The sequence below is a fragment of the Mustela nivalis genome (genome assembly GCF_964662115.1).
Source record: "Mustela nivalis genome assembly, chromosome: 2".
Taxonomy (NCBI): Eukaryota; Metazoa; Chordata; class Mammalia; order Carnivora; family Mustelidae; genus Mustela; species Mustela nivalis.
Genome location: NC_139021.1, coordinates 57,813,237 through 57,828,436, shown reverse-complemented (window position 1 = coordinate 57,828,436; position 15,200 = coordinate 57,813,237). Strand labels below are relative to the sequence as shown.

The window sequence follows — 15,200 nt, the reverse complement described above, 5'->3', positions numbered from 1 at the left end:
TATGGTACTAGTTATAGTAAAGATCATCACCTCTTCTGGGAAACTGTGTTAGGTGACTTTGTCTATATTACTATCATAAAAATCTCCTAGATATCAAAGCAATTACCACACATGTTGAAATCTCATTTCTCTTTTTGCACACTTGAGTTCCTAGTGATTATTACTTTTAAGTCCATATATTTTGTATCTAGGACTGTTCCTGGGACAGGTAAGGTCAACAATGCATACTGAAGAAATACATTGACCTGTATCTGGCTCCTGTTCTCCAGGAGCCCACAAGCCAATGTTATGTACGAAGATAAACGGTTACAGAATACACATGCAATTTAGTCAACTTGATCTTCGAATAAACAAGTAAATGGATAATGAGGTTTTCATATTACCTACAAGTAGCTTTTAGTTTCCTGTTATTTCCTGGGAAATAACAGGAATTATGATCAATGAAAGTCGATGTAACTGTTTTTTTTTTCTACCCCTATTGTGATTAAAACAAAAGGAAAAACCCCAAGCACCACTATGTTTCCTTATCTGCTGAATGATATTCTTTTGATATTCAAATCTTTAAGAGGCAAAAGCAGCACATATTCATTTATAGGAAAATTACTATATGTAGAAGAATAAACAGATAAAAGTCAATTAGCATTTTATAAGATTGCTATATTAGTGAAGATAGGTTAAGATAATAGCACCTGGAAATCACAAAAAATAGCAGTGGCTTAAACAGTATGCTTTATTTCTTCTTTAAGTAAATATTTGGAGGTTTGCAGACTAAGATTAGTGTGGTGGTTCTGCTCGATGTCCTTAGGGGTTCACTTTCCCTTCAGCTCATGGCTTTGGCCATCCCTGAGGTGTGACCCCAATCTTCATGGTCCAAAATGAGCAGCCACCCTCCCAGAAGCAGGATGGAATAAAGAAGAGGCAGAGGACTAATAATTTTCTTAAGGAAACTTCCCAAAATATTCTCTGTGGCACGTCCATTATCCCATTTATTAGAAGGTAGTCATAAGGTCACATTTAGGTTCAAAGGAGTCTAGGAAATGCACTCTTTATTATCAGCAGTTATGTGCATAGCTAAAATTTCTATGACCATTACCATCTATTATCTAGCCAACTCCTGGAATTTGCTAAAAGTTATGCCCTTAAACTGCAAATAGAAGAATTGGTAGGCTAGAAGTTATGCCCATTTTCAAGGTTTCTGATGCATATGGATCAATTTCTCCTTAGAAGCCAGGTACACATGTGTACTCCCAAAGACATCTATGAATCTTTGATATTAGACACCAACACATAATCAGTCAATTCCTTCAATGTTTGCTCTAAGGCTTTGTGACTGGGAGGATGTCAGAGGGAAAATACTCAGTGTTTTATATGCATGGGATTTATTGTGAGAACTCTTTCAATGGCATGTGACAGATGACTGGCCAAGAGGGTTGAGTCTGTTCAGATATTGAAGTGATTGAATTAGTTAAGGAAAGGTAACTATACAGCATATATTGGAATCTGAAGTTGAAGAATGTAAGATCAACTTTTTCTGAGGAGGAGTGGGAATTGAGGATTATATAGGTAGTTGAAAAAAATCTTGAGGCCTTAAGAGAGAAGAGAAAGTATAATATGTTCTCTTAATGTCATGGAGGAGCTTTCCACATATGCTTTCATCAACTGCTATATTCCAGGCAGCAGCTTAAATGCTTTATATACATTCTCTTACTGAATTCCCACAGCAGGCGTATATTTTTATATATCCATATTTTACACATGAGTCAGTGAAGGCTCAAGAGAGGTCAAAGTAGGGGTGGACCCAGAATTTAAACCCCACTCTGTCTGATTTCAAGGTTTTGTTTTTTCCTCTTCTACTCTGAAGAACCAACTGATTAAAAAAAAAAAAAGCAAATTTGATAAGGGTCATTTTTTTTCTGTAGCATTTGAATTAACTTATGGTTGTGAATGATGTTTTTAAATCTTTAAAAATTATAAAAGAATTATAGAGAACAACAAATGATATATTGTAGAGGGGAGGAAGTGCCTCATGAGATTTTTGTCTCTTTTCATCAGAGTTGCATATTACCTCTCTTTCCTCATAAAACGTTGTGTTCACTCTAAAACTGACAGTTATCATTTCTGTTGTGTTGTCTATTTACTTGTGTCTGCCACCAGACATATCTTGAGTGTCAGGTCTTTGTATTACCAGAGCCTAGCACAATGCTTAGAATGTGCTCACCTAGGTGCTCACTAAGTATTTACTTAATGAATTATACAAACATTCCTTTTATGGTCATATCAAAACATATTTACTAATGGAAAATTTTTATTACTTTACTATTATGCCAAATTTTAAGAGGTGTACAATCATTAGACTAGTATAAAATTATGATTTGACTATGGCTAAACGAGGGTATTTATAAAGCAACTGAATTTGTGAATAATATGGAGTGTCTACAATATGCGAGGCTATTTTGAGTGTTTAACATTGTATTTACTTATTTGTCAGGAAAACCTTATGGGGGAAGAAGAATTATTACCTCCGCTTCAAAAATCAGGACGTGAACCCGGGTAATTCTGTCCTAAAACTTCTGTGTTTCGCAGCAAGGCTATTTTAACTCGTCATCGTTTATAAGAGATGTTATCATTTATTATTTTGCATGACTCCCTGAGAATATCTTCTAATGAAAACTCATGGGTCCTTATTCTATCCGCCCCCCCCCCCGAACTTCCGTTCTGCAAAGGGCACAAATCAACCAAGAAGAAATTGCTGCTTTTATACCTCAGCAACTTCTACTCCACCCCCGCCAAACCATTATTTATTATTATCTTAGTATTCAGGGACTCTTTTTAGATGGTTTCCTCTAAAAAAAGGGCATTTGCCCCTCCTATGTGACTTCCGTACATCTGTGGCTTTCTGGAGCGAGGACACCCTCGCATCTTTGCAGACACTGCCCTGCAGCTTTCTGGCGGTGGACCTGCAGCTTTCTGGCGGTGGAAACTACATTTCCCAGAGGTCTATTCGTCCGCGCGAAAATCTCTTTCCCGGCTCCTGGAGGCAAAGCGGAAAAAACTAACGACGCTTCGCGCGGCAGTGTGGGTGGGAGAAATAAAGGGCTGAACAGACGAGGCCCTGCAGCGCTCGCGTACCCCAAAATGGCTCGCAGGCAGGAGGAGCAGAGAGGGGGCGCGCCCTTGATGGCGGAAGGCAAGTCGGACGCGGAGGTTAGGCTCATTCTGTACCACTGGACACATTCTTTCAGCTCTCAAAAGGTAAAGGCCTCTGTTGGGGCGGGCGGCGCGGATCGGGTTTCAGCACCGGGACAGCTCCCTCAGGGCTCTCCTGGGTCCTCCCGCGGGTCTAGAACCGGGCCTCCAAAGCCCTAAATCCGGCGGGCGCTCCCTGGAGGTCTGGGATGCGCCTTGTAGGGGAGCACAGAGAATTAGTCCGAAATGGAAAGGCTATGACTCAGGCTTTACCACTCATGATATGCGACAAAAAAGCATCACTTTAGGTATTAGGGCCGGAGGCCTTGTCCCCTGGGCCTTGAAGAGTGAGGCAGAGGGAAGCGCTTTCACGCAACCGCATAATCTACAGTTCCTTCTTTTTCGTGTACGCATTCGTCCTCTTCAACAAGGCCTAGCACATCTCTATATCAGATTCTTGTCTGGGGAGGACACATACTGAGGTTTAGATGGAAAGAAAGTAGTGATGATAGAGAGTCACTGTGGAATACATTTAGCCAGAATTATTTACTTTTTTTTTTTTTTTTTTTTGGTCCTTTCTAATTTATATGATTAAGATGCTAGAATGTATCTCACTTGTTAATTCCTAGAATAGGAATAGTTAAAAAGAGTGTTGATGATAATAATTCAGGGAAGCCCAGAAAGGCTGCTTAACGGTATCCAGAGATGTCATTTACCTGAAAGCCTACTTGTGTTGTAACCAGTGTGAACTCTTTCAGGTGCGCTTGGTAATTGCTGAAAAGGCATTGAAGTGCGAGGAACATGATGTAAGTCTGCCCTTGAGTGAGCACAATGAGCCTTGGTTTATGCGTTTGAACTCAACTGGAGAAGTGCCTGTCCTTATCCACGGGGAAAACATTATTTGTGAGGCCACTCAGATCATTGATTATCTTGAACAGACTTTCCTGGATGGTAATGTTAAGGCTATTTGTGATTTTTTGGATTTATTTTCAACACAAATATATGTCTCCTTCCCTCCCTTCCTCTTCTTTCCCTCCCTTTCTCCATCCTCCGTCCCTTCCCCACTTCCTTCCTTCCTTCCTTCTTTTTCCTTTTGGTTTCATGATGGTGGTTTCATGCTAAAAACCTTTTCCATTTCCATAAGCACACAAATATAAAATAGGTTGATACCACAAATTTTGTGTAAGCAAATTCTAACGTTGGGATATTCCTTTTAATTCAGAGGTTTTCCTCTGCAGGTGTGTGGTTTGTTGTGGTGAATCGTTAGCCTTGAAAATTCCTAACAATTTAAAATGTACGTGATGAAAATCTGTTTTTTCTAGTCTGCCAAATAGTCCCGTCTTAAAAAGAATAAGAGGGAAAAAGAGGAGTAAAACTTAGGAAGGAAGAATAGAATGTTGGTATATTTAGAGATCTTTTTCCTCTATAGTGTTAATTTTATATCTTTTGTAAAGAATTAAAGCACTTATATTTGTATGGTGCTTTAAAGTTATTTTTTGACATTTATTGATAGCCTGATTTATGTTAGGCATTTTATAATTTCTATAATTTCTATCCCAGAAGTCATCTGGGACAGGCATGGTAGACCAGTTATTCCCATTGTACCCAATGAACGAGAAACGGGTTGCCTAAGGTAATACAGCTATTTTGTGGCAAAATAGGGCTAGAATGGAAGTCTTTCAAACCCATATCTTCATATTTATACTGGCTGTCTCCCATAGTCATTGCTACCTATATATTATCTCGCTTGCCCCTAACGACAATCCTTTGAGGTGAAATAGAAATAGAAATAGCTTCACTATTTGCCCAAGATTATACAGTTGATCACTGCGTAATTGAGAGAACAAAAGGCTCCTTTCAGCTGAGTACTCTTCTGAAATAAAAGCTGCATGAGATCCAGTTACTTTTTATCTGCCAGTAGTTATACTGGTGTTAATTGGGCAGGATAAAAACCAGAATATAACCCCAAATTACTAGGCCAAAAAATGTCTGAGGTACTTAAAAAAAATTGGGACCTAAATGTGTGTGGAGGGAACCCCAGGGAATTAGATTGGCACTACAGCTGTCCCTATTCTTATTCCAAGTGTTTGGTTATTTAGTATTATGATTGGAGATTTTAGAGGTGGAGACGTTGAGCTAAACCAGAGTTTAATGAACTGTTTTCTCTTTTATGATTACTTGCTATTCTTTATGCCTATATGCTGGGGACTGTACTGAAAATGGTGGTTAATTGATTTAAGAAAATTTTTCTCAATATTGAGCTTTTTGGAAATGGACAAGTCTGTTAAATAATTTGTATTTCTTGGGAAAAGTGGTTAAAATATAAATAAAACAAAATGACTGTATAAGAATTCCATTTTAAATAAAAATCTTAAAAAGATACAGTAAATGGAAAATCATATTAAAATATTTTGTTGGCACGCCTTGAACCACCACCACTACTACTACTGCTACTACTGCCACTACTGCCATTCTCTTCCTCTTCTAGCACTGTTTGTCCTTTAAGATATTCAGTAATATAAAATATGTTACTTTGCAATATAGTAATGTTAATGATTATTAGGTTTTCTTAAAGTTTTCCTTAGGTTTTTTCTTTTGCTTTGATCATATTAAAAAAACTAAGACACATTCTGAGTCCTACTCAAAGAAGGGAAATGTTAAGTTCTTCTTAGTACTTATGGAATCAGAGGAGAAGGCACTGGGGCTAAATGTGAAATGAAAATATGGAAACTAAGGACTTTAATTCTGGCTGTACCAATAGGATCAGTAAACAATCAAGAATCCCAGCTCTTTATCTAAAGCTATTGCTAACTTGTTACATATCTTTGGTGACTTTACTTTTCTGTCTATTGGATTAAGTGATACAGTTTTATCAATTGCAGAGATAAAGGAAGTCCAATCAATTCTTAGTTCATTCTTTTCTCTTTCTCAGGAGAGTTGTCACTCCATTGGAAGGGGTTAAAAGAGGATTAAAGGAAGCAAAACCTGTGGTAGATAGGAAGACAGCAAGAAAACAGTTACATAAAAGCTAGTCTAGTCTATAGGGAAAGTTTATCCCAATGTATTAAAATAAAATAAAAAATAAACATGCATGCATTTTCACTATTACCATTAAGATAATTTATATGTCATTAAGAACCCATGGAGATTAGGAAAAGAGCCAGATAAGATGGATGTTATCCCAGGGGCGCCTGGGTGGCTCAGTGGGTTAAAGCCTCTGCTTTCAGCTCGGGTCATGATCCCAGGGTCCTGGGATTGAGCCCCGCATCTGGCTCTCTGCTCGGCAGGGAGCCTGCTTCCCTTCCTCTCTCTCTGCCTGCTTGTGATCTCTGTCAAATAAATAAATAAAAATCTTTAAAAAAAGATGGATCTTATCCCAATTGTTAGGGATGGGAAAAGGTAAATTCTACCAATCATTGCTACTCAAAGTGTGTTGCATTGACTAGCAGCATTGGTATCACCTCGGAGCTTGTTAGAAATGCAGATCTCTTGAATCAGAACCTGCATTTTAACAAGATCCCGAAGTGATTCATATATACATTAAAATTTGAGAAGCACTTCCTGTGTGTTAAGTAATCACTTAAACTTTACATAGCACTATAAATTAGTTATATGCATACACACGTACATATATATAACTTTAGAGTATCTCAGTTAAAAGGAACCAGCTTAAGTTTTACATTATGGAAGAATGGCTTTAACACTTAAGAAAAATGAATCTATTGTATACTGGGCATGGTTCTGGATATAAGGTATCTTAAGTAGAACATCTGAGACTACTTCATAAGGTACCCTTGTGGAATAAAGGAGCAAATATGGCTAGATAAAAGTAATGCACATTTTCAGATGAACAAACCACCATATTAAAGAATATTCACTTACAAATGTCTTACATAAGGATGCACATTTAGCTAAAGACTTATCCTTTATAATTTTGTTACATTTATTTCAATTACTTGTAAACTACTGTTAAGTACCATAAGGTCAGAGAGAGTGTCTGTCTTATTAACAGTCATATCCCCAGTGCTTCCTATGGTGAATGTTCTTTAATAGGAGCTCAATAAACACTTTTGAATAATTAAAAAAAATGAATGAACTTTTGAAGATAGATATCAGCCTAGACAGGGATCTCTACTGGTGTTCTTACAGGTTTCTGTTCTCTGACTTGAGCCTAATGACTTAAATAAAGACATTGTGGAGATACTGTTATATTTGTGGATGACAAAAGCTGGGATAGTTAAGATGATGAGGGATTTGTGAAGTGCTTGTCATGGGACAATGAAATGAAAAAAAAAAAATGAAGATAAAGTTTAACAAGGCTAAATGTAGTAAGAGAATTAAAAAAAAAAATCAGTTGCGTTAAGCAAGGATGGGAGACCTGGCTTGCTAAAAAGTTATTGATTAAAGCTAATGATAAAAGGCTGGGGTGATCTCAAGTCGTTTTGGTTCTATCTAAAACATGGGAAATTGTGAACTGGTCAGAACATGCAACATTTTGTTCAATTATGTGTGGAACTTTGAGGAACATTTACAAGTGAATGGATTTCATGAGATGTATAGTTGCTCATGGTTATAATAGGAAACTTAAAGTATATTCATTCATGTAAAAAATAGAGTGTAGTCAACTGGTATCTCCTTTGCTGTTATTTGCCATCCCTTATTAGTTTACCAGCTGGGATTATATTAAAAATGATGTTTTGCTGACCTGTAGATACTTCTCAATATTTGTGTGTAATCAATATTTATATTCTTATGCTTTTGGGATAAGTCCATTAAATAATTGGTAGTTTGTGGGGAGAAATTTGGTAGCCAAGGCAATCCTTTTCAAGTTTTAGCTTTATAAAAGTTAGTATCTAAACTGAATGATGGCTATGATTTTTTTAAAGTTTTATTTTTATTTAAGTAGTTTTTAAAGTAGTTTATTTATTTATTTAAGTAGTTATTTAAATAAGTTTTTGATTTTTTTTAAAGTTTTACTTTTATTTAAGTAGTTGCTGCACCCAATGTGGAGATTGAACCCATGATCCTGAGATCGAGAGTCACGTGCTGCTTTGACAGAGCCAGGCAGGCACTCCTTGATTTTTTTTTTTCTTTTTTTCTTTTTTGAAAGTAATAGTGATGTAGACATCAGTGGTGATATTTCTGAAGTCAGAATTTGGGTCAAAAGAAGAATTTAGAAGTACTGAATTATGGCTGCTCAACCAAGGCTGGCAAACAACAATCTCTCTATTCATTCTTTTTTTTTTTTTTTAAATTTTTTAATTTTTTAATTTTTTATAAACATATATTTTTATTCCCAGGGGTAGAGGTCTGTGAATCACTAGGTTTACACACTTCACATTCTTTTAATAGCTATTTTTTGGGTGTTAATTGGCGCAAGGACCAGAGATATTCAAAGATCCCGAATAATTAGAAGCTTACTAATCTTCAAAGATAGTTTCATTCTGTAAACTTGATAATAATACCAAATCTGTCTTTATGGGCTATTATTACTACTCAGTTTTACAGATTCCTTTTCACATATGTGATACCTTTTTCTCTTCAGGCTTGCAATGAAGAGTAGATATAGTAACACATGCAATTGATTAAATTAGATGAGGTATGATACTAAGCAAACTAGGGAAACTCGGAAACAGTGGATGTAACAAGTGAATATATTTGCTAATATAGATTTTAAAACCTAGATGTTTCTTATACTATTCATAATCTCTCTCAGTGAATTTAATTTGGACACTAAGTAATAAAAAAAAAGTGGGTCTGAAATGACTACAAAATATTAGAACATTACTACTTACTACTGCTGGTAATCTGGAATCGAGGCTATCATATGGTGAATACGGAGTTTTGGTAATTTAGTATATAAGAGTTCCCTGAAGATCATGTCTCATGTCTTCGGTTTATATATACCTCATTTATTCTTAGGAAATAGAACTTGGTTTGGAAATAAAGTACTCTGGTGTGATGTTAAGGTAGTGTATATAAGTCTCATTAGGAAATATATTTTTTGGATAAGATTTTTGTCAATATCTATTGAAAATCAACTCATTTTAAAAATAATTCGGAAGTCACTGTTACATTAAAAATGCAATTATTTAGACAAGAACTTCCAATTATTCAAATTTTTGTCTATTAATAGAGCCTATCATATATAGTTGAGTAACTTTATATGCCTTTTAACACATCTACTAAAATTGTAGATTAGCACAAAGGTTCTAATTAAGTGTGGAGAAAATATGGTATGTGATAAGAAAAAGAGAATGAGCCTTTAAAACTCATGATTGTGCCAATAAAGTGGCGTTAAAAAGTTACTTTTTTTTTTTTACTCTTTGGTTTGTCCAATTTTAGTGGACAGGTCAGGGTGTCAAAATGCAAAGGTTCTAATTCCATATTATGTGTTAACAATAGTTGGAACAAACCATCTGATAAAGAAGTTTTGCTCCCCAATTACAAATGTTTCTGTTCAAAGTCTTAAATATAATACCACTTAAGGTATAAGATTTATTGAAAATAGTGCTATAAATTTGTCTTTCTCAGAAAACCATGGCTGCATATAATGAACTTCTATAATTTGACACTGTATGTTGTTGTTGTTGTTTTTTTAAATCTGTGTTTAGATTTGATTGTTCCAGTTTTATAGTTGTGACAGCTTTGAATTGTAGTCAGTTGTAACTATAACTTTTATTTCAGGTCATAATTTATTTACCATTTTTATTATATTTTTTTAATAGCATGGTGTTTGACTGGTTGAAGGGTACAGTTTTATTCAACTACCTGTTGCATATTATCTAATATATCGATGTTATTACTAAATGACCTAAGTAAAATACAAAATTCTCAAGGGGATAAAGGTAGGAATGAAGTCTGTTTTCATTGGATTAATAATGATAAGGAAGAGATGAAAATTATTCAAATAGACCTGTGGAGGGGAGGGAGTCTTCCCTGAAAATAGGGTATAATTATGCCTTCTTTATCTGCCATCATTGAGGAACATGGGAAATCAGAGAAATCAATGTAGAAAGATAATGGAAGCTTATGCCTATAACCTCTTAATTTTTTAAAATTTTTTTTGCACTTGGGGAAACTGAATGTGATTTTTTTTTTTTTTTAATGGTTCAAGGCAATTGCTATTCTACTGAGCGATGCAAAGACTTATGACTGTATGGAGGTGTTTGTCCCCGTGAAATATCTGCAGAATGCTTTTATTGTATCTTTTCTTTCTGGTTTTAAAAAACTTGTTTTCTCTCATTATCACATCTTTCTGTTTTATGTCTATCTGCACCTGCCTAAATTTAGGTGCAGTTCAAGTCCTGCCTTGTTCCCTACTCAGTTCTTCTAGGAAGTCTGGTCTCCTGCCAGTTTACTTATTTATTCTTCCAGCTTAGTCACTTATACTGGTTTCCAGTATAGCAACTCTATTCCCTAATGCTGGAAACTCTTTTCAATGCCTGCTTCTTAAAAGTCCTCTGATTTTGTGCCTTCCCCCTGTAAGCCTTCTATTGCTTTTTCACTCCTGACTGAGGTAGCATACTAAAATGGCTCTTTTTTTTTTTTTTTTTTAAAGTAATCTCTGCACCCAATGTGGGGCTCAAACCCATGACCCCAAGATCAAGAGCTGCATACTTGAATGCCAACCAGGTGCCCTTTTTTCTTTTCCTTTCTTTTTAAAAAAAATTTTTTTTATTTATTTTTATTTATCAGAGAGAGAGAAAGAGGGAGCACAAGCAGGGGGAGAGAGGCAGACAGAGGAGAAGCAGGCTCCCAGCTGAGCAAGGAGCCGAATGCAGGACTTGATCCCAGGACCCTGGAATCAGGACCAAAGGCAGATGCCCAGCTGAGGGAGCCATCCAGGCATCCCTCTTCTGTTTTCTTTCTCCTTTCCTCTTTCCTTTCTCCTCCCTTCCTCTCCCCTCCCCTCCCTCCCTTTCCTTTCCTTCCCTTTCCCTTGGCCCTTTCTTTGCCATGCCATGCCATGCCATGCCATTCCATTCCATTCCATTCCATTCCATTCCATTCCTTTCCTTTCCTTCTTTCATGCATGTGTTATAACAAAAATGCTTTATGGAAAGATTGGGAAATAAAATAGAATGAGAGTGAGAGGGAGGGTCTGTATAAAATTCAAAGGAAATTCCCAATGGCCTTTTGAAAAACTGTTTCCAGAGGACACTATTGTGCTCTGGTGTAGTGAAAAATGACAGCACATTGCAGGTATTGCCATGGAGGTGGTAGACGAGAGACAGGCTGGATGAGAATTTGGGTTCAGTGGGTATCTTATGCTCTGTTTGACAAGTGTTATAGTAGAGAGTTACATAGTAATAGTGTCCTGAGTAGAGCAAATTCTTTTCGTGGATTTGAACATTTATCTTCCTTTGAAGAATTTGGGCTTAGCCAGATGGAACTTCCACAGAAGCAATTGCCTGACAGTGTTTTTCCTGCTCTAATTCTCTTTCCCAGAAGGAAGTGGTATCCTCTTCTGAAGACAAGCCCCAGGCCTGGCACCAGAAAGTAGCCTGAGCCAGTGGCCATAAATTTAACTACTTGGAAGAATTTTAATATGCTGTACCATTTTTGGTTTTAACTTAAGGCTTTTGGACCCCCGGAGCAGTGGTTCTTAAACTTTTGGTTTCTGGGCCCCTTTATCATAAAGATTATTGAGAACACTGGAGAGCTTTGTGGGGTATAACTATTAATATTTGCCAAATTAGGAATTAAAATTGAGAAAAATTTAAAACACATGAATGCACAAGCCCACATCTCATTAACTGTCAGAATGATAGAGCCATCACATGTCCTGTAGCCTCTGAAAAATTCTGCTGTATTCTTGAGGGAGAATAAGTGAAAAAGCAATTAACATTGTAGTATTACTATAAAAGTAGCTTTGACTCTGTGGACCCACTGAGAGTATCTAGAAAAAGCTCAGGATTCTTAGATAGCACTTAGAGAGCTGTTGCCCTTAGAGATCTATGAATAGAATTCAGGAAATTTGAGGTCCTAGAGGGGGAAAAAATTATATCTTCACTAATTTCTAACAGAAACTTATCAATTCCTTTCATTTCCAATGTAGGCATAAACCTACAATATGAGGAGTGCCTGTGACTTTGTTACCAATAGAAATCACAGATATGTTCTTAGCATATCAGGTTATTGCAGTTATCTTAAAAATGACTTATGCTTACAGCTACTTCGAAATTATGGTAGTTATTAGACCTGCTGCTAGATCTTGTTAATGCATTAATAAAAGGCACCCATTTTAATATTTTATAATTTAAAATTTGATACATGTATTTCAGTCTATTCAGTTTCCGTTGCAATCCTATGTGTTGTATGTTTAAGAATATTATTTTGAGAAGAGGTCTGTGGCACACAAAAGGTTAAGAACTCTTCAGTGTTTCAAGGACTTTAGAAGGACTTCAGTCTGTTGTCCTTATGGACATGTCTACCAGGAATTGGTTGGGATTCTACTAATATATTGAGATCCTGAAAGATCTGCAAGGAAGTGTGCTGTAGTTGGGTAAATCCACTGTTGACAAGCAGTATGTGGCTGACACTTCATTCCTGGTTATTCCAAGGCAGACTTCAGAATTGGACTCTCCAGTAGGGAATTAGAAATTTGCCCACAGGTTTGAGGAGTAATCCATCTTATTTTTTCTTAGAGTCAGAAATAGTCTGTTGGCTTAGAGAGATTGTTCCACTTGAATTATGGCATTACAAGATCTTGTCTGAAATGCTCGGCAACCAATTCTGAATTGTCAACACTTATGAATGAGTGTGGGATGCTCACAAAGGTTTCAAAATTAAATAGCCCAAACTAAGAAATAAATGAATAAAATTGAGTCTGTTCTTTTCATTTGTTGGAATAAGCTCATTGGCATTTTTCAGGGGCAGTTGGAGAGTCAGAAGTAGGAAGTGTTTCTGAAGGGACATAGTCCTGATCTTTGGATCATGTAGTTCATCTTTATTCTTCTTGGATAGTCTCTGGAATGTAAACCCCTTGAAGATGATGTTATAAAGCAGGCCATGGTATTAAGAATCAATGGCTTTAGTTCTTAATCTGCTTCTAATTAGCTTTGTGATCTTGGGGAATTCTTCAGCCTTTATATCTCAATGTCCTTGTTAACTGCTACAGAGCTCCTCCAGCTCAAATATTCTATGACAACTAGAAATTTGGGAATATACTAATTAATTGAAATTTATTGAACACCTGCTGTGAGCCAAATATTATATTAGGCATTGGGAACTCAACAGAGAACAGCGCATGGTCCCTACCCATTTCCAATTTTGAATGTCTGGGCTGGGGAGATATCATCTTTTAAATGCCTTGATGTAACATTGAAAACACTGCTAAAGGGGTTTGGGTTTATTATTTTGCTTTTGGAAGTAACCTCTGATTTGTAACTTTTTCTTTAATGTTTGTGTATATGTTTTTAGAAAAAACACCCAGGTTAATGCCTGATAAAGGAAGCATGTATTACCCACGGGTACAACATTATCGAGAATTGCTTGACTCATTGCCAATGGATGCTTATACCCACGGCTGCATTTTACATCCTGAGCTAACTGTGGACTCCATGATCCCAGCTTATGCAACCACACGGATTCGCAGTATGTAACAATCTTAAAGGCTTGGAATTTTGTTTCAAAGTTCTTCTAATTCATTTTTGAGACCGGGCATATCTCATGAAGACTTGGGGACAGGGTTGTTGAGTTTGCTTCATGGATATTCATGTTATAGATCGATCCATGCACCAGTCAGATTAATCTGTGCTTCCACTTTTCAGCTGGACATTTATGGTCTATTGGAGCTGATTTTCCAGCTCCTAGCCTTGAGGGCCAAGCTTGGGTAAAATTCAGAAGAGTAGCCTGTGGAAAAGTAAAGAACATAACATGTTTTTGTAGAAGATGGACTAAGAATCATGAAATCTGGAATCTGATGGTGATTATGGGCAACTGAGTTCACATTTCTGGTCCTTAATTTTTGTTTCATTATGTGAGGGAGCTGGACTACAGGCTGTCTAACCATTAGCCTACCTCTAAATTGAGTGATTTGAGATTTATTAAGATTGAGTTGTGATATCCATCTCTCCTCTTTGCTGAGTATGGTCAGTGCATGGGATGTGGAAGACAAACTGTGCTCTCTGGCACATGTGATTGGAATAGGACAGTAAGGGAAGGTGGCCATGGTTAGACTCTGGGGATGTTTGACTAGGAACACTCAAACCCAGATCTTCTGATTCTAGAAACTACATTTTTTCCATTACATCATATCTCATCTTTCTAATTCTCTGACTTATGTTATTTTTCTTTCCTGTAGATACTTCTTTTCTCCGCTCCTATCCCCTCCTTCCTTCTCCTTTTTCTGCTTTATCTTCTTGGTCCTCCTCCTTCTCTGCATAAATACTCATATGATTTGAAACAGGTGGTCTGAATATAATTCTGTCACCTGGAGTTATTATTTTTTTTTTAATAAGGCTTTTTTCCTTGTCTCATATAGAAAAAGTCCACTAACAAAAACTTGAAAGGTACTGAAAGTTAGAACAACCACTGTGCGTTGAGCACTTCTGATCTGCTGAGCCTCCCTCTAAGGGCTTTCCTGGGTGCCTCACATTTAATCCTTAGCCTATGTAGCCGATACTCTGATAGTTCCATTTTGAATCTGAGGCACCGAGAGGTTAAGTCTAAGGCAGAGTCAGGGCATGAACCCCAGAGCTCATGCTCTTACCATGAAGTTTCCTAGCTTCTCCTTTTTTCTTGTATAGAAGGGAAGAAATAATTTCCTATTTCACAAATCATTTTATTATCAGGCCAAATTGGTAACACAGAATCGGAACTGAAAAAGCTTGCTGAAGAAAATCCAGATTTACAAGAGGCATACATCGCAAAACAGAAGCGACTTAAAGTAAGTAAACCAGGCTGTCCTCAATTAACATCCACTTTTTGTATTAAATATTCTACTTTCTGTAAAGTCTCACTATTTCTAGAACATCTCCTCTTAAATATTTGCAAATCGCCAGTGTATG

General features: G+C 36.7%; 1 protein-coding gene and 1 long non-coding RNA gene across 6 annotated transcripts in view; one reads left to right on the top strand and one right to left on the bottom strand.

Moving 5' to 3' along the window:
- The window catches only part of LOC309859251, a 179,573-nt gene that overhangs the window by 20,723 nt on the left and 143,650 nt on the right, over nucleotides 1–15,200 (bottom strand). For 2 of the 3 annotated variants that reach the window (XR_014308637.1, XR_014308639.1), the window contains one exon: nucleotides 13,813–14,043. The exons of the other annotated variant lie outside the window; for it this stretch is intronic. This is a non-coding gene — a long non-coding RNA (uncharacterized lncRNA). Of the gene's footprint in view, nucleotides 1–13,812; nucleotides 14,044–15,200 lie in introns of those variants that run through there. 3 annotated transcript variants of the gene reach the window in all.
- Nucleotides 1–15,200, top strand: part of GDAP1 (ganglioside induced differentiation associated protein 1) — a 45,204-nt gene that overhangs the window by 23,774 nt on the left and 6,230 nt on the right. For 2 of the 3 annotated variants that reach the window (XM_082719854.1, XM_082719853.1), the window contains exons 3-7: nucleotides 2,489–2,550; nucleotides 2,928–3,252; nucleotides 3,945–4,137; nucleotides 13,612–13,785; nucleotides 14,985–15,079. In XM_082719854.1, the coding sequence (XP_082575980.1) occupies nucleotides 2,489–2,550; nucleotides 2,928–3,252; nucleotides 3,945–4,137; nucleotides 13,612–13,785; nucleotides 14,985–15,079 (849 nt within the window). Of the gene's footprint in view, nucleotides 1–2,488; nucleotides 2,551–2,927; nucleotides 3,253–3,944; nucleotides 4,138–13,611; nucleotides 13,786–14,984; nucleotides 15,080–15,200 lie in introns of those variants that run through there. The other variant, XM_082719855.1, reaches the window with a different exon arrangement.